Source organism: Gorilla gorilla, chromosome 11 (assembly GCF_029281585.2).
Source record: "Gorilla gorilla gorilla isolate KB3781 chromosome 11, NHGRI_mGorGor1-v2.1_pri, whole genome shotgun sequence".
Classification (NCBI taxonomy): domain Eukaryota; kingdom Metazoa; phylum Chordata; class Mammalia; order Primates; family Hominidae; genus Gorilla; species Gorilla gorilla.
In genome coordinates, this window is record NC_073235.2 from 143,599,163 (window position 1) to 143,618,542 (window position 19,380).

Here is a 19,380-nt window from a genome sequence, read left to right on the forward strand (position 1 = left end):
TGGTGCCTCACTCATTTATTCCCAATTTCCCCATCTTTTGTTGAGGAAGCTCAACTCACTGGAGAAAAAAACAGTCTTGGTTTTTTCCAATCCTGCCTCGTTTATCCGTGCGGAAACCCTGTCCATGCTGAGTTTCAGGCCCCTGTGGCTCAGATTCCGCAGCCCCCGTCACATTCAGGACAGCTCAACCCTCCTTCCGTTTTCAGATTCTGCCTTGTCCTTTTCTGGGGTCACCTTTTTCCTCTTTTTCTATTGACATTTAATAAGTCAGTGTACAGTGTCAATGAATTTTGACAATTGTACAAAGCCAGGTAGCCGCCACCAGGATCAAGACATAGAACATTTTTGTCAGCCCAGCAGGTTCCCCCACGTGCCTTCAGCCATTGCCCAAAGCCCCGGCTCCCACCCAGGTGACCTCTGCTCTGATATGCAGCACCACGGACTGGGTGCACCTGTTTCCGAATTCCTTATAAATGGAGCCATGCGGTATGGACGCTTTTGTGTCCAGCTTCTCTCTCTCAGCATCATGTCTTGGAGATCCATACATGTTGTTCAGTGTATCACTAAGCCCTTTCTTTCTAACTGCATAGTTATATTCCTTGGGATGAGTAAACCACATTTGCTTACTCATCCACCTGTTGCTGGACATTTGGATTGTCCAGCAACAATGTTTCCAATACTGGTCCTGCCTACAAGCTCCTTCCTTGGCCCTGCCTACAAAGGGCACTTTTACATATCACTGGGACCAGCGCCCAGATGATGTGAATTCTCTGCCTGAACCCTGCCTACAAAAAGCATTGTGGCTTATGTCTAGGTCCATTATGTAAGCGATGTGACTCCCTTCTACTGCCTTGGCCCTGCACTTATGTTGCATTGTGTGACACACACTTGGTGATATGGTTTAGATTTGTGTCCCCACCCAAATCTCATGTCAAATTGGAGGAGGGGCCTGCTGGGAGGCGACTGATTTGGGACTGTGATGCACAAGGCTGCTATAAACCTTCTTGTACAAGTCGCATACATATATTTTTATTTTTCCTAACTAAATACTTAGGACCAAAACTGTGCACTCGCTGTAGAGGTGTGTGTTGAACTTTTATTGGGAACAACCAAGCAGAAAAAGCAGGCAGCTTTCCAAAAGTGGTTCAATCACTTTGCTGCAGCCAGCAGTGTAGAAGAGTTCCAGTTGCTCCTCTGCCTTCTCGACATTTGGTATTGTCTGTTTTTTGGGGTTTTGTTTTTTGTTTTTTTAGCTATTCTGTATGTGTGAAGTGATACATCACTGAGGATTTCATTTGCATTTCCCTCATAACTGAAGATATTGAACACATTTTCATGCACGTATTGGATATTCGTATGCTTTATGTTATCAATTGTTCAAATCTTTTTCCCATTTTTTAAACTGGGGTTTTGCATTTTGGTTATGAATATACAGGAATTTATATATCATGGATACAAGTACCTTGTCAGATACATGTCCTGTGACTATTTTCCCCAAGGTTGTGGCTGCCTGTACATTTTCTCAATGATATTTTTTATGGATGGACATAAAATTTTAACTTTGGCAAACTCCAATTTATCCATTTCTTTTTTTAGTTTTACAGTTAGTATTTTCTAGGTTCTGTCTGAAAAATTTTTGCCTACCCCAAGGACAAGAAGATATCCTCCTACATTTTCATCTGGCTTTCACATTTGGATCTATGATCCATTTCAAGTTTATTTTTATGGACAGCAGGGGTTCTCCACGTGTGCTTCCTAGACTAGCAGCATAAACATCACCAGATGATATGGTTTGAATCTGTCTCCCCACCTAAATCTCATGTCAAATTGGAGGAGGGGCCTGGTGGGAGGTGATTTGTTCATGGGGCCAGATTTCTCCCTTGCTGTTCTCTTGATGTTTAGTGAGTTCACACAAGATCTGATGGTTTAAAAGTGTGTGGCACTTCTCCCTTCACTCCCTCTCTCCTGCCGCCATGTGAAGAAGGTGCTTGCTTCTCCCTTCACCTTCCGCCATGATTGTAAGTTTCCTGAGGTCTCCCAGTCATGCTTTCTATTAAGCCTGTGAACTGTGAGTCTATTAAATCTCTTTTCTTCATAAATTACCCAGTCTCAGGTAGTTCTTTACGGCAGGGTGAGAACAGACTAATACACCTGGGGACTTGTTAAAAACGCAAATGCTCATGCCTCACACAAGACTTACTGAATCAGAAACTCTGTGGGCGGGGCCCAGAAATCTGGATTCTAATTAGCCCTCCTTGGGATCCTGCTGCACACTAACGCGTGAAGACCACATGTGTATGGTATGAGGTAAGAATTAAGGTCCATTATTCTTCATACTAATACCCAGTTTTTCCAGCACCATTGTTTTCAAGTCTCTCCTTTGGTCTTTGATTAAATTTGGCAACTTGTTGAAAATAAACGGATCATATATGTGGGATTTGTTGATCTGTGCAAGTCAATCTATTCATTCTTTCACCAAAACCACACTGTCTTGATTATGATAGCTTTTTAGTAAGTCTTGAAATTGAGTAGTGTACACACATCCACCTTGTTCTTTTTCAAGATCGTTTTGGCTGTTCTAAATCCTTTGCATATGCATATACATTGTAGAATCATCTTGTCAATTTCTTCCTCCCTCCCCTGCAAAATAGCCTGCTAGGAGTTTGATTAAAATTGTTTAGAATTTATAGATCAACTTGAGGAAATGGACATCTTAAATATACTGAATATTACATCCATGAATATGGTATATCTCTCCATGTCTTTACTTTCTTTCTCTCAGCCGTGTTTGTAGTTTTCAATGTAGAGTTTTCTTGCACATCTTTGATTAGGTTAATTCTAGATTTTTATATCATGAATTATATTATGGTTTTAATGTCATTTTCTTATTGTTCATTATTATAGAAATATAATTTCATATGAAATACAATTTCATATGTTTATTTTGAGTCATGTGACCTTGACAAATTCACTTGTAAGTACTAAGGTTGTATGTTTATATAATTATTCATCTGTAACAATAGTTTTACTTTTTTTCTGATCTGAATACCTTTTATTTCTTCTTCTTATCTTATTGCACTAAGACCTGCAGAACAAAGTTGAATATAAGTGGTGAGAGTGGCCATACTTCCACCCAAGGCAATCATGGGGAAATAATTTGATGTTTCACCATTAAATATGATGTTATCTGTAGGCTTTTCATAGATGCCCTTTATCAGAGTAAGGAAGTTCCCTTCATTCCTAGTATGCTGACATTTTTAAAAAATTGTAAATGGGTACTGGATTCTGCTAAATTCTTTTTCTGGAACTATTAAGATGATCACATCATTGTTCTCCTCATGTTGTTAATGTAGTGAATTACATTGATTAATTTTTTAGATGTTAAACTTGCATACATAATAAGCCCTACTTTGTCATGAGTTAGTATCCATTTTATATATTTTTTATTCAACTTATAAATATTTTGTTAAAGATTTTTGCATCTATATTTGTGAGTCATATTTCTGTAATTTTCTTTCCTTGGAATCATCAGATTTAGAATCAGAGTTGTGCTGGCCTCCTAAAATACACTGGAAAGTAGTCTCTCTTCCTCTGTTTCCTGAAGGTGTGTGTGTAAAATTGGTATTACTTATTTCTTAAATGTTTGGCAGAATTCACTAGTGAAATAATGTGAGTCTGGCGTTTTCTTTGTGAGAAAGCATTTGATAATGAATTCAATTTCTTTAACAGATATATAATCTATTACAATTTCTTATTTGTTTTTATGTCTGTTTCTTCATCTGCAGCCTAATAATTTTGCATGTTGTGTTTTTACTATTAGTCAATTCAAACTATTTTCTCTTTCCCCATGTGATTTATTCTTTGCCCCGTGGATTATTTGGACATATATGGCCTAACTTCCAAATAGGGTTTTCTAAATGTCTGATTGTTATCAATTTCTAACATAATTCCATCACGATCGGAGGACATACTCCGTATTATTTGAATGGATTTGAATGTATTATGTCCCGGTCTGTTGTCCATCTTGAACATATCAAAAGAATGTGTATTATGCTATTGCTGAGTGCATTGTTCTATAAATATAAATTAAATCAAGTTGCTTAGTAGTGCTGTTTAAATCTTCTAAGTCCTTACTGGGGTTTTTTTGTGTGTTGATTTATTTCTTTGATTGGTTGTTTTTGTCTACTTGCTGCATCAGTTAGTGACAGAAGGGCATTACAATCTCTATCTGTGATAATGGAATTGTCTGTTTCTTCCCCTAGATCTCCCCTTAGTTTCTTCCACAGCCAATTTTTGCTTCATGTGTTTTGAATTTCTATTATTAGGTGTATATATATTTAGTATTTTATTTCTTCATGAGGAATTGGTATTTTATCATTATAAAACATCTCCTCTTATCTCTAGCAATACTCTTTTTTGATATCTACTTTTTTGATACTGATATAGCCACTTCCATTTTCTTATGCTTAGTGTTTCCGTGGTATATCCTTTTCATATATTTACCTTCAACTTGTCTATGTCTGCTTATTTAAAGTGTGTGTCACCATGATCAAGTGGGTTTCATACCAGGGATGCAGGGATGGTTTAACATACATAAGTCAATAAATATGATATACCACATAAACAGAATTAAAAACAAAAATCACATGATCATCTCAATAGACGCAGAAAAAGCGTTTGACAAAATCCAGCATCCCTTTATGATTAAACCCTCAGGAAAGTCGGCATTGAAGGGACATACCTTAAGGTAATAAAAGCCATCTATGACAAACCCATAGCCAACATTACAGTGAATGGGGAAAAGTTGAAAGCATTCACCCTGAGAACTGGAACAAGACAAGGATGCCCACTCTCACCACTTCTATTCAACACAGAACTGGAATTCTTAGCCGGAGCAATCAGACAAGAGAAAGAAATAAAAGGCATCCAAATCAGTAAAGAGGAAGTCAAACTCTCACTGTTTTCCGATGATATAATCATATACCTAAAAAACCCTAAAGACTCCTCCCAAAAGCTCCTAGATCTGGTAAATGAATTCAGCAAAGTTTCGGGATACAAAATTAGTGTACCCAAATCAGTAGCTCTGCTGTACACCAACAGGGACTAAGCTGAGAATCAAATCAAGAATTCAACCCCTTTCACAATAGATGCAAAAAAAAAATACTTAGGAATATGCCTAACCAAGGATGTGAAAGACTTCTACAAGGAAAACTACAAAACACTGCTGAAAGAAATCATAGACGACACAAACAAATGGAAACACATCCTATGCTTATGGACGGGTAGAATCAATATTGTGGAAATGGCCATACTGCCAAAATCAATACACAAATTCAATGCAATTCCCATCAAAATATCATCAACATTCTTCACAGAACTAGAAAAAAATCCTAAATTTCATATGGAACCAAAAAAGAACCCATAGAGCCAAAGCAAGAATATGCAAAAAGCAAATCTGGAGGCATCACATTACCCAACTTCAAACTATACTATAAGGTAACAGTTACCAAAACAGCATGGTACTGGTATAAAAATAGGCACATAGACCAATGAAACAGAATAGAGAACCCAGAAATAAACCCAAATACTTACAGTCAACTGATGTTCGACAAAACAATCAAAAACATAAAGTAAGGAAAGGACACTCTATTCAACAAATGGTGCTGGGATAATTGTCAAGCCACATGTAGAAGAATAAAACTGTGTTTCTTTTTGTTAGTTTTAGTGATTACCCTAAAATTATGATATGCACAGTCTACATCCAAATATTATATTACTTCACAAACAATGTAAGACCCTTCCAGCAATATATTCCATTTATCCCTTGCTATGTTTCGAATGTGTCCCCTCCAAAATGTAGGTGTTGAAACTTACTAATTGTGATAGTATTAAGAGATGGGACCTTTAAGAGGTGATTTAGGCCATAAGGGTTCCACCCTCATCAGCGAGATTAAAGCCTTTATGAAACGGGCTTGCTGCATCATTTGTGTCTCACTTTCCCTTATGCCTTCCACCATGTGAAGATGCAGCATTCTTCTCATCCGGAAAATGCAGCATCAAGGCACAGCCTTGGAAGCAGAGAGTAGTCCTTGATAGACAGCTGAACCTGCCAGCACCTTGATTTTGGACTTCCCAGTCTCTAGAACTGTGAGAAGATAAATTAATAAATTTCTGTTCTTTATAAATTACCTAGTCTCAGGTACTTTGTTATAGCAGCACAAATTTACTAAGACATCTCTTCCATCCTTTTTGCTCTTGTTGTTCTATATTTTATTTCTGTGTATGTTGTTATAAACCGTACATTACTTTATTAATACTTTTTACTTTTAAATGATTATTTTTAACCATTCACACACACACACTCAGTCATCTCTTCACAAACATTTCAGTTATTTGGTAACATTCTTTTCCTTCTTGAGTATGTTTTTAAACATTAATTACAATACTTTTTGGGTCTTTGTCTGATAACTCTAACATCTGGATCCCCTAATGAGCTATTTCTATTGTCTTTTATTTATTTATTTTCAGTAGTTTGGCCTTGTCTCCTAGTATGCTTAATATTTTTTGTTTTCTTTTTTTATTATGCTTAATAATTTTTGATTGAATGACAGACTTTGTGTTTTTGTAGATATAATTCATAGAGATAATTTAAGGCTTTGAATGATATAAGCTTCTTCTAGAGGGAATTTGCTTTTGACTTTGGGAAATCAGAATAGGGATAAATTGCCTTTATCCAGTCCAGGATTTAGCTGCTTTCTAACTGTACTTCAGTCTTTTGTGAGGAGTCATCTATTTCTGGCTTATCCCAGGGTATAATATAACTCTCCTATGTTCCTAATTGGAAATCTCAGGTGTTTACCAGGGTTCCTACTCTTTAGTTAGCCCTAAACTCCAGGTTTTATTTTCTTTTTATTTATTGTCTTTTTTTTTTTATTATCTTTATTTCAGATAGGACTTTCAAAAGTCCTATCTGACTTCTCAGACTGTCAGCTGCTATTCTTTTGTTCAGATTCTTAGTCTTCTGGTCCTTTACTACTTCTGAATTATAAAAAATACATACTTTTTCAAAGCAGTACCATTTATTTTATTTTCTGAGACAGGGTCTTTGTTGCCCAGGCTGGAGTGCAGTGGCATGACCATGGTTCACTGCAGCCTCTACCTTCTGGGCTCAAGCGATCCTCCCACATCAGCCTCCCGAGTAGCTGGGACTACAGGCACACATGACCATGCCCAGCTAATTTTTGTGTTTTTTGTAGAAATGGGGTTTTGCCATGTTGCCCAGGCTGGTCTCAAACTCCTGGGTTCAAGTGATCCACCTGCCTCAGCCTCCCAAAGTGCTGGGATTTTGCACTCAGCCAGCAGTACCATTTTTAAAAATCGCAATATACAATCTCAGGCTTACCTCAAGGCATTTCCTCACTCTCTGATATCCGCTCTTCTTTTCGTTCCCTGGCTGCTTTGGTATATCTGAACTCTAAGTTATATCTCTTCAATCTCATAAGCCTGCTGAAATCTTAGGCCATGTTCCCAGTCTTTTAGCTAAAGCTTTTTTTTTTTTTTTTAATTTTTAAGCAGACTCTTGCTCTGTCGCCCAGGATGGAGTGCAATGGGGTGATCTCGGCTCACTGCAACCTCCGCCTCCTGGGTTCAAGCAATTCTCCTGCCTCAGCCTCCTGAGTAGCTGGGATTACAGGCACATGCCCGGCTAATTTTTGTATTTTTAGTAGAGATGGGGCTTCGCCATGTTGTCCGGGCTGGTCTCGAACTCCCGAGCTCAGGTGATCTGCCCACCTCGGCCTCCCTAAGTGCTGGGATTACAGGCATAAACCATCAAGCCCGGCCTAAAGCTTTATTCTTGGATACTGAGGCTGTACACCCCCTGTCACTTAGGACTTGGCAGATACCTCAAAGGGGAAATCTGTTGTATTCATAGAATTTCATACTCACTTTAATATATTTCTCTCTGTAGCCTGAACACCTGGGACCTGACTGCCTTAGTATCTCTCTAATGCTTTTAAACAGATTATTGGATTGTACGTTGTATTGCTTTTCTAGTTGCTTTAGATGGGAGGGTTGGTCTTCAACAACCCACCTCACCATTATCAGAAGCAGAAAGTCCTGGTTTTTACTTTTGCAGAATGTTTTCACTGGGTATAGAATACTAAAATAGCCATTATTCTCTTTCAGAAATTTAATGAAGTCATTCCATCGTCTTCTGGCCTTCATTGTTGCGTAGAAAGCAAATGTCAGTCTTGTTCATTTCACGGCTATGTGTCTTTTTCCCTTTGTTTTTTAAAAAACATTTTTCTTTATCTTTGGTATTCAGAAACTTTGCTAAGTTGTATATATGTGACATTTTCTTTTAATTTATCCTTTTGGGGGTTACAGCTCATTTTAAGTCTGTGGCTAGATGTATTTTATTAGATTTGGAAAATTCTTGGCCTGTATCTGTTCAAATGTGCCCTCTCATCTCCTTCTGAGGCTGTAATTACACACATGATGGGCATTTTTAGCTTGTCCTGTATGTCTATAACATTCTTTTGTGTATTTTCTATCCATCCTTCTATCTCTTTATGATTCAGTCTGAACACATTCTTTGTCTCTCTTCCAGGTTATTAGTCCTTTCTTTTATTCTGTCTAATCTGCCATTGTCTATTAATTTTTTTTTACTTTTGGTTATTATATTTTAAATTGTCTTTTTTATATTTAGTATCCAGTTCTATTGTTAAACTTTACATCTTGGTATCCATCTTCTTGAACACATTAATCAGCTATTTTAAAGTTTGTGTCTGATAACTCCAATATCTAGATAACCAGGGTAGGAGGATCTATATCTATTTTCTGTTCTTATTAGTGGTTTTTTTGTCATGTGGTCCTGTCTCCTGATAGGCCAGATCTTGATTAGTCAATCTTATATATAATAAATTATAGAAATAATTTGAGGATCTTGATGATGCGATTCTTCTTCCAGAAAGGGTTTTTGTTCTTGTTGTTGTTTGTTTGTTTGTTTTTGAGAGAGGGTCTCACTCTGTCACCCAGGCTGGAGTGCAGTGGCATGATCTTGGCTCACCATAACCTCTGCCTCCTGGGTTCAAGCGATTCTCCTGCCTCGGCCTCCTGAATAGCTGGGATTACAGGTGTGTGCCATCGTGCCTGGCTAATTTTTGTATTTTTAGTAGAGACGGGGTTTCGCCATGTTGCCAGGCTGGTCTTGAACTCCTGACCTCAAGTGATCTGCCTGCCTTGGCTTCCCAAAGTGCTGGGATTATAGGCGTGAGCTGCCTCAGCTGGCCAGAATTTACTTTTGACCCTGGCAGGCAGTGAATGTAGAAGGTCACTGTAATCCAATCCGTGACTGGGATGATTCACACGTGAGCTTCAGTGTCTATGAAGGATGGTCTATTTCTGATTCACCACTAGTACTAGGGTCAAGCCCTGCTGTGAATACAACTTGATGTCTTGTGATATTTATCAGAGCCTCTCTGTTTTGGTGGCTCTGAACCCTAATTTTTGTCCCCCTCAGGCCATGGTACTGCTAGAAGTTCTTCTTGGCATCTCAATTTTTCAGCCCAAACTCTTAAATGAGCAAATGCCTTGAGGAAGAGGAGACACTAAATGCTGGGCTCATTCCTCTGTGCCTCCCTTCTCTCCAAGATCTTCTTCACTCCTTCTGTCCCAGCTGTCTTTTCAGCTGTCTGAGGTATCTTGCATATTCTTGTGATATATTCTTTCTAGATTTTTATGATGTTCTTGGTGGAAGTGTTGGTCTGCAGCAATCTAGTTTTCTGTTACCTTCTATTGCCATTTCTATGCAGCATTTCCTGACCCCTGGACACTGGAGGACAAACAAATGGTACCATTTAGATTGACAGTTGGCTCCTACCTAGGAGTGCCCAGTTCAATACCATCTCCATCCATTCAGGGTACCCGAGTGGATGCCCCTCTATTGTAAAAACATACATGTGTTTCTGAGATCCACCCACTTCCACTTTCACCTCCATGCCATTCTACATAAAATCACTTCTTCTGAAGTCCTTTCTTCCCTCAAGAGGCCCATGCTCACCCATCCACTTACTCTCTTTCTCTGCCGACTGTCCCCTCCCCACCTCCCCTAGGTCACATGCCAGAAACAGGCCCTGGAGGAGCAGCTGGCTCAGAGCCTGCAGGACCAGGAGGCCCAGATGGGCACTCTGCAGCAAGCCCTGCAAGGAAAGGATGCTCTGTCTGAGGAGCGGGCCCAGCTGCTGGCCAAGCAGGAGGCCTTGGAGAGGCAGGGCCGGCTCGCAGCTGAAGAGGCAGCTGATCTCAGGTATGCAAGGGCCTGCCAGTCAGGGCATGTCCCACGTGTCCTTGCCCGCAGAGAGTCTGCAGTGTGGCAGGGTATGGGGACACTCGCACCATGACATAGGAGTGGGAGGGAGTGTGTGCACATGAAATGGGCTGTGAGTGGAGGCGAGCACAGAGCCTTTGGGTTGGGGGAGGGCATCTGGAAGAGGTCAACCCAGTGAAAGCGCTGGGGTCACCTTCCTGAAAGAGGTGGTGGCAAGTGCAGAAACACAGCTCAGACCAGTGGAAGGCAGATGTGGAATGTCTTGCTCATGGAGCTGAGGAGTTCAAGGTGAATCCAGCTACAGGTATGGCTGGATTCAGGCACTCCCACAGTGCCCTCAGAATCCTGCTTCTCTCTCCCTCAGCACAGCTTGACTCTGAGATCTTTTTCCCAGGCAGGCTCACTCTGAGAGGTGGCAAGATGGCCAGCAGCCACCCCAGGGTCCCCCTTCCAGCAGATGCAGAGCACCCTTCTCCCTGCAAGGCCTGAGAGCGGCTGCCATGGGCCGTCTTGAGCTGTGTGACATCCCTGTACCAATCCTAGGAGCTGGGAGTCACAGGGCCTGATCCCAGGCTTGGGCTGCACACCCATCCCTGGAGCCAGAAGCAGGGTCAGCCCAGGGACACATGAGGTGGAGAGTGTGGGCGGGTGAGCCCAAAGGCCCTCAGGGCAACTCCCAGAAGTTGGGACGGGCACTCGCAGGCAAGAACAGGATGTGTGTAGGCTGTTGCCTGGTGATCTGAATGGGTCCTGCAGCCTCTGCGGAAACCCAACAGCTGATGGCTTCTGTGCCTTATAGGCCCTGCTTAGGGCCCTGCTCAGGCACTGCTAAGTATTTTTGTTGAAAAGATTTCCTCCTGGAATTCTAGAATCTAGGAGGCATGAGAAACCTTGGAGTCTGGGATCCTCGAGCTTTGCAGACAAACCTCCTCTCCTAATGAAAGCTTGCGCAGCAAGGAAAACCTGAGGGAGGCTGCTGCGGGTTGGTCTCCTGCCCATGCTCCCTCCTGGGCCCTGGGGGCTCCAAGGACCGGGGTGGAGGTCCCTTTCCTGCTGGCAGGGTCTGCTGCCCAGAACACAGGCCCTAGCCAGAGCCCTCAGCAGCCTGGGTGCTGCCCTGACAGCTGCCCCTACCTCAGCCCTGCCACTGACCCGAGGTCCCTGCACATGGCAGCCCTGCAGGCCCCAGCATCACAGGCCACTGAACAGGGTATCCTGATGGCCCATTGAGCCTCTGGTGACAGAGGGGCTTGACCTGAAGCCACGTCTGCCCGGACACACTCTGTGTGTTTATCTGACTGGCCCAGTTGGGGCCAGAGAGCATGGATGCTGCCATTGATGAGCTCGCAGGTAACATTCAGGACCATTAAGTGTGGGAAACCCTGCTGCAGCTCCTTGCTTCTGATGAGGCCTCCCCACGGGTCTGCTTTATGAAGGGCTCCACTCTCAGATCCTCAGGCCCTGACAAGGCTTCAGCAGTGGGGACCTGCTCCCTCCCTTCATGGAGTCCTGGCCCGCTTGTCAGCCAGCAAGATGAACCAAGGTCCCCGCCAGCCCACACCCCAAGCAGCCCTGCCCTGCTTGGAGCACCCCGTGGTGGGCCAGGCCTCCAGTCCAGGGGCTCAATGGCAGAGCCCCTGGAGTTTCTCCTGGGCCCCCAAGGAGAGAGAGGCTGGGCACACGCTCAGGTCCCCAAGCTTCAGGCAAAGACATCTGATGTCTGAGCAGCAGAGGCCACATCCCTTACAGGAGACCAGGTGGGCCTCTAGGAGGAGGGGTTTCCAGGCTGACTTGAAGGAAAGGTTTCCTACACGCAGAAAGGGGAAGAGCTGCCAGGTGATGAGAGCACTCAAGCCTGGGAGTGTTGGGATGGGGGCCATGAGGAACACTTACGGGAGGAGGGACTGGAGAGGGAACAGAGTAGCGTGCAGCAGAGTGAGGTCTCTGGGGGTTCTGATCTGAGCCCAGAGGACTTCCCTCTGCGAGCCCTGGTGAGCCCCAGAAGGCTGGGATGTGCTCTACCCCGATGAAGGGGGTGGCGGTGGCCAGAAAGATGGAAGAGAAATGGAGGCAGGGCCTGATCAGGAGCTGCCAGGGTCCCCGTGGCCCATGGCCCACCCTGACCTCATCTGTTTGGGCTTGTGCACCTACCATTTGTGTGTTCATATGGGTGTCTGTGTTTGAGTCTTTGTTATGTGTTTGTATGTGTTGTTTAATGTCTTGCTTTGTTCACGGATAAACACCCAGCACAGGGCAGCGAACAGCAACAATGAAACTTGCCGTTGATGGTTGGATCATTGATGAATTAACTGTTAGAAATGTGAGGTCTTTTATCACCCCTCCCTCCCAGGAATGGGCACTGCTGTGTGTCGGTGTGTGCTCCAGGTGTCTTCTGAACAGTGGCATCTCCATGCACAAATGCACCAAGCAGGCTTTTCACATGATGGAATCACGCCACATGTGGGTGTCCAATTGGGTGCGTGGCTTTTTGGGGAGACTCTTTTCATGACATGAGAATAGAAAATAGTTTCCTCATCCTTGTTAACAGCACATGGTGCTCCAGAGATGCACCATAATTTCTAAAACATTCTTCCATTTATTTGCATTTCAGCTGAGTCTCATTAACACCTGTGTAAAGCTATAGAGAGCATTTTACACGCAGGATCTTGGGGATGACTTGCCCATTGTTTGCTGCGTCTTTGCAGGGTGGAGAGGGACTCCCTGGAGAGCAGCCTCCTTGAGGCCCAACAGCTGGCCATGAAGCTGCAGGAGCAGCTGGAGGAGGAAGCCCGGAGCGCAGGACTCGCTCGGCAGGCCTTGCAAGGTGCTCCAAGGGCGCTCCCTCAGCTCCTTCCCCGAAAGTTAGCCATGGAGGGGCCCCTGGAATGGAGCTCAGTGCCCACACGTGCTGCACCCCCTCTCCGGAGCCCACAGGGGCACGAACATGAGCTTGGAGCTCATGCAACTGAGCGACTTGGGCCACCCTCGCCCATGAGGAGCAGCAACACCCTGCCCAGGCTGCACCTGGTGCCGGCCTGAGGCTTAGAACTGGGCTCTGGCCACAGGGTCAGCATGTAGCCTCCAGCTGCAGCCCTGTACCCTTGACCCTGCTCAGCCCACCCTGCCATGTGCTGGCCACCCACTCCCGGAGCCTGGAGTGGACAGTGCTTGCCCCCAAGACTGTCACTCCCTAGGAAGTCCCAAAGGGTTCAGGGGTCCACATGCCAGGCCCTGGTGCATCTTACCCATCACCCCACAGTGGAAATGGAGCAGCTACAAAGTGACTGGGAGGTCCAGGAGATGAAGCTGCGGCAGGACACGGTGCGGCTCCAGCGACAGGTGGCACAGCAGGAGCGGGAGGCACAGCGGGCCCTGGAGAGCCAGGCATCCGCCCACCGAGAGGCCCTGGCACAGCTCCAAAAGGAGAAGGTCTGCTTCCCAGGAGCCCACCAGTAGCTTCCTAGAAGGCTACCAGGTCCCGGGGAATGGCAGGCCCTTGGGAGGAGGGGGCCCTGGGAGACAGAGCTCAGAGACATAGGCGCCTGGCCAGGGCTGGGCAAGGACCGGCTCACTCTTTATAGTTCACGTGGGCATCCAGGGCCTTCCCCGTGGAGCCCTCACATTGGGCTTGGGTTTGTATTTGGGGCGGGCCTCCCTCATGGAAGAGGCTGGAAGGGCTGCTAGCTGGTCTGGTGCAGTCTGAAGGATGAGGGCTGGAGGGGGCCCCACACCCATTAGGGCCGTCCCACAGGTCACAGGCTTCTGGAGGCCTGGTTTGACATGTCTTTACACCCCTCCGTGGCAGGTGCACTGCAGAGACTCAGGAATGGTTTACAAACTGATAGATGAATATGGGATGACAGGTGCTGAGACCCAGAGAGGCCCTCCCTGCTCTGCTGACCCTGAGGGGAAGACATGGGGGGTGTGCAGCTGGCTGGTCTGGACAGCCCCTGGGGTCCATCAGCCCTGGCATCCCACGGGCCAGGTCTCACTCAGGACCACAGACAACTGCTGGCCTCACCTGCCGGACCTCACAGCCCATCCCTTTACCTTGGCCCAGGAGACCCTGAGCCTGACCCTGGCAGAGGAGAAGGAGGTAGCCAGATGCCAGCTGGAGCAGGAGAAGGAGCTGGTGACAAAAAGTGCAGCTGAGAGGGAGGCTCTGAAGGGGGAAATTCAGAGCCTGAAGCAGGAGCGGGACGAGAGCCTTCTACAACTGGAGCACAAGATGCAACAGGTGATGGTGGGGCTGGGGGGCAGCGGGATTGCTCACACCCACTGCACCTGTCACCTCTGGCCCAGCACAAGGGCTGCATGTGGCCACACCTTAGGCAGGTCCAACCGCCTACCCACCCGTCCATCCATCCATCCAACCATCCATCCACTCACCCACCCACCTATCTGTTCATCCAGCCATCTGTCCATTCATTCACCCATCCATCCACCCATCCACTTGCCCATCCATCCATCCTTCCACCCAGCTACCCATCCATCCATCCATCCATCTCTCCATCCATCCCTCCACCTGTCCATTCATCCACCCACCTACCCATCCATCCACCCATCCAACCACCCACCCATTCACCCATCCATCTGTCCATTCATTCACCCATCCATCCATATATCCATCCATCCATCCACCCATCCATCCACCCATTCACCTGCTCATCCATCCATCCACCCATTCACCTCCTCATCCATCCATCCACCCATCCACCTACTCATCCATCCATCTACCCATTCACCTCCTCATCCATCCATCCACCCACCCACCTGCTCATCCATCTACCCACCCATTCACCTCCTCATCCATCCATCCACCCATCCACCTGTTCATCCATCCATCCTCCCATCCACCTGCCTATCCATCCATCCATACACTCATCCACACACCTACCCATTCATCCATCCATCTGTCCATCCATTCATTCATCCATCCATCTGTCCATCCATTCACCCATCCATCCATTTATCCATCCATCCATCCACCCATCCACCTGTTCATCCTTCCATCCTCCCATCCACCTGCCCATCCATCCATCCATACACTCATCCACCCACCTATCCATCCATTCATCCATCTGTCCATCATCTATCTATCCACCCATCCATCCATGCACTTGAATGACCCTCCACGCACTTGTCATCATCCACCCACTCACTTGAATATCCATTCTTCTTTCCACACATTTAGCTATCCACCCAGATATATGGCCATGCATCCACATTCGTAGCTGTCCATCCACACACCTCACCATCCATGCAATCATTCATCAGTTCATTTGACTATCCATCCAACTATCCATGCACCCAACTTTCCATCTACACAGCTATCCACAACCCATCTGACCATCCATCCATCCATCCACTTAACATCCTTTCATCTGTCCACAAACTCAGCTGTCAAGTCACATATCCAACCGTCCATCCATGTGTCTATCCATCCATCCACCTGGATCCGCCAACCAGCCGGTCATCCAATCATCCATCAGTGTATCCAACTCAAACACCAAGCCAAGCACACAACTACCAGCCACACATCTGGCCATCCTTCCATCCCACCAGCAGTTGAGACTCAGCCACTAGCCCTATAAAAGCTACCCTGAGTCTAGGCTGTTCCAGTATATCATGATACCCCGAAGAATTCACTGTTGAGTGAAAGGAATGGACACATGCACACGTCCACATTGTGTCCCATGGGGTGATAAGGACTGTAAGATGTTGGTACAAATTACAGGCCGGGTGCAGTGGCTCACGCCTGTAATCGCAGCACTTTGGGAGACCGAGGCAGGTGGATCGCTTGAGGTCAGGAGTTCAAAACTAGCCTGGCCAACATAGTGAAACCCAGTCTCTACTAAAACTACAAAAAATTAGCCGGGCATGGTGGTGGGGACCTGTAATCCCAGCTACTCGGGAGGCTGAGGCAAGAGAATAACTTGAACCCAGGAGGCAAGGTTGCGGTGAGCCGAGATCCAGAGACTCCTTCTCAAAAAAAAAAAAAAAAAAAAAAGACAAACTGCAGGAGGAGTTACAGTAGCCAAAATAGCCAAGATTTATTGTCAAACTCTCTGCATTTAATATTTGATTCTTGCAACACTCTGAGGCACATGCTCTAATTATCCCTATATTACTGGTGAGAAAACTGAGGTCCACAAATGTTGAATGCCTTGCACAGGGTTGTGTAGTGCACCTGCTGGGCACCGAGGTCTGTGCTCTTAACTGCCCCACTACTCACATCCTTAGATAGAGGAAGGGAAGGCCTTACAGGAGGAATGGTAGTGTTGAGTGGAGAGGACGTGGACATTGGCAGGATGTCTGGGGATGGCATGAAGTTCTGCACAGCTGCCAGGCTGCACGTGAGTGGAAGCAGCGAGAGAGGTGTGCAGTGGAGCCGGGACGGGCCTTGGGCGCCAGCATCAGGTGATAGGGAGGCAGTGGATGTTCTTGAGCAGGGGTGATATGATAGGAGTTGGGCGGAAACGAGTCTGGGGCCAGGAGACTGGGGAGAGGCTGAGGCAGGGTCCATGCAAGAGGGGCTGAGAGCCAGGCAAAGGAGGAGAAAGGTAAGTTCAAAGCCCCTTGGGAGGTGGTGATATTATTCCCACTGGATATATGAGAAAAGAGGCTCCAGGGGAAGCAACACATCTGGGGAGTGGGTGGCCCGTCAAGGCCCCCACGCAGCCCCTCATTCCCATCCGAGACCAACCACTGGGCAATGTGGCCTGTTCTCATGTGATTATTTAATCCCAGCTTCCCAGTGGCACACACAGCCCCCAAGAGAGGGGACCTCAGTCAAACAGGAGTGCAGGCTTGGTGGCTCATGCCTATGATCCCAGCACTTTGGGAGGCCGAAGCCAGCAGATCATCTGAGGTCAGGAGTTCAAGACCAGCGTGGCCAACATGGTGAGGTCCCGTCTCTACTAAAAAAAAAAATACAAAAATTAGCTGGGTGTGGTGGTGGGTGCCTGTAATCCCCGCTACTCAGGAGGCTGAGGCAGGAGAATCGCTTGAACCCAGGAGATTCTCACTGAGATTGCAGTGAGCGGAGATCACGCCACTGCATTCCAGCCTGGGTGACAGAGCAAGACTCCATCTCAAAAAAAAAAAAAACAGGAGCACAGGCTAAGAGGGCAGACAGACACCATGTGCTAGTGCCCTCCCTCCCCTGAACCCGTAGCAGAACCACAATAAGGGGCACCCCAGGGGCACAGCACAGATGGGCTGGCCTGTGGGGAGCCCTTGCTGGTGCAGCAAGTGAGTTTTCCCGGGACCTCTGCTTGGCCAGCTGCCCTTTATTCTCGGCGGCCTGTGTAGAGAAATTGAGTGGAGAAGTGAGGCTGCGGGGTCTAGCAGGACACTTCCCCACACTTCCCTGAGGAACCTGTGATGACCCAGTCACAGAACAGTCTTTGGGGATCTTATTTCTGTCATGAAGAAGAGGAATTATATGTGGAGCAAGAGCCAAAGACCTGGAGCCGCTGGCCCAGGAGGGGCTGTCTCCACCGGAACCCTCCATTCTCCGACCCGCTGTGTCTGAATGGCGGCTTGCCCACACCTGTTTGCAAAGTGAAGCCCTCACCCGAGAGAACGACACGCTTCTATATTTGATGAAGTTTTGCCTAAAATTCTAATAAATACTCCCTTGCTGTGTCCAGTAATGAGGGGTACAGGAGGGAGAGGCAGGGCCCCCACCCTTGCAGACCTTATAGTCCAGTAAGGGCAGATTCATAAACAGCCAACCGGCCTCCAGCCGAGCAAAACAAGCAGGGCCTCAAGGGAGGGAGGAAGGGGAGCACTGATTTTTAAAATTGTTTAGAATATAGAAAGCCATTCAATGAAAAGTCCCCCACTCCTGCCCCTCCCCTTCACTAGGCCACTCAGGGAACAATTGTCCTTTCTCTTTGATTCCTCTGTAATATGCCCATGCAATTCTGACCCAGAGAGCACAGACCCCACAGGGCATGGTTCCCAACAGGACGCCCTCTCTCAGACACCATCTACAAGTCCGGGGGTCTCCAGGCCACCCACACTTCTGACCACCTGACTACAAGTTTGGGGGTTCCCATGATTCTCTCAGGTTCAGCCATTCACTAGAATGACTCACAGAACTCAGGAAAGCCTCTTGTTACTCTTAGAGTTTCATTATCAAACATGGAATTCAAGACCAGCCAGAAGAGGAGACACACGGGCAAGGTGTGGGCACGTCACAGACAGGGGCTGGGCAAGGTGTGGGCACGTCACAGACAGGGGCTGGGCAAGGTGTGGGCACGTCACAGACAGGGGCTGGGCAAGGTGTAGGCACGTCACAAGACAGGGGCTGGGCAAGGTGTGGGCACGTCACAGACGGGCTGGGCAAGGTGTGGGCACGTCACAGACGGGCTGGGCAAGGTGTGGGCACGTCACAGACAGGGGCTGGGCAAGGTGTGGGCACGTCACAGACAGGGGCTGCTGCACCCTCCCCGTGAAGCCAGCCCAGCACCCTCCTGCACCCTAGTGTGCTCAGCAGCCAGGAGGCTCCACTGCATTTTGGTGTCCAGAGTTTTATTGGGGTTTCACTGTGTAACGTGATCGGTGGAGTGATTGGTTAGGTGATTGAAGCCCACTTCTCTGACTGCTAGGAGGTTGGGCTGACATCCCGTGGCTCAAAGACCCAACCCTCTAATAATGGGTCTTTCAGCGGACAGTCCCCATCCTGAAATTCAGTAGGAGCCCACCCTGAGTCACCTCATTAGCATAAACTCAGGTGTGGTCCCAGGGGCCCGCCAGGAATAATGCAGACGCTCCACACTTTTGAGAAACCCCCAGGGTTTAGAAGCTTCCTCCAAGGATCCAGGACAAAGACCTGATATATCTTCTGTTATGCAACACCCTCCAAAGATTGCTTGCAAACAGAAATATACAGCGTTACCTCCCCAACACTGCATTTTTAATACAAAAGGAATGAAAAGTCCATGCCGGCTCCTGGGCTTTCCTCTTCTCACTTATCAAAGCATCTCGGTGGCCTTTCCCAGCTGTGTATCTGCAGCTTTGTTCTTCTGTTTCTGGGCTGC

General features: G+C 46.7%; 1 protein-coding gene across 1 annotated transcript in view; it reads left to right on the top strand.

Annotated features, from left to right (window-relative positions):
- CROCC2 (ciliary rootlet coiled-coil, rootletin family member 2) overlaps positions 1–19,380 on the top strand; it is a 79,202-nt gene that overhangs the window by 27,235 nt on the left and 32,587 nt on the right. The window contains exons 15-18 of the mRNA XM_055379988.2: positions 10,116–10,309; positions 13,036–13,154; positions 13,590–13,759; positions 14,391–14,567. Of these exons, the coding sequence (XP_055235963.1) occupies positions 10,116–10,309; positions 13,036–13,154; positions 13,590–13,759; positions 14,391–14,567 (660 nt within the window). The remainder of the gene's footprint in view (positions 1–10,115; positions 10,310–13,035; positions 13,155–13,589; positions 13,760–14,390; positions 14,568–19,380) is intronic.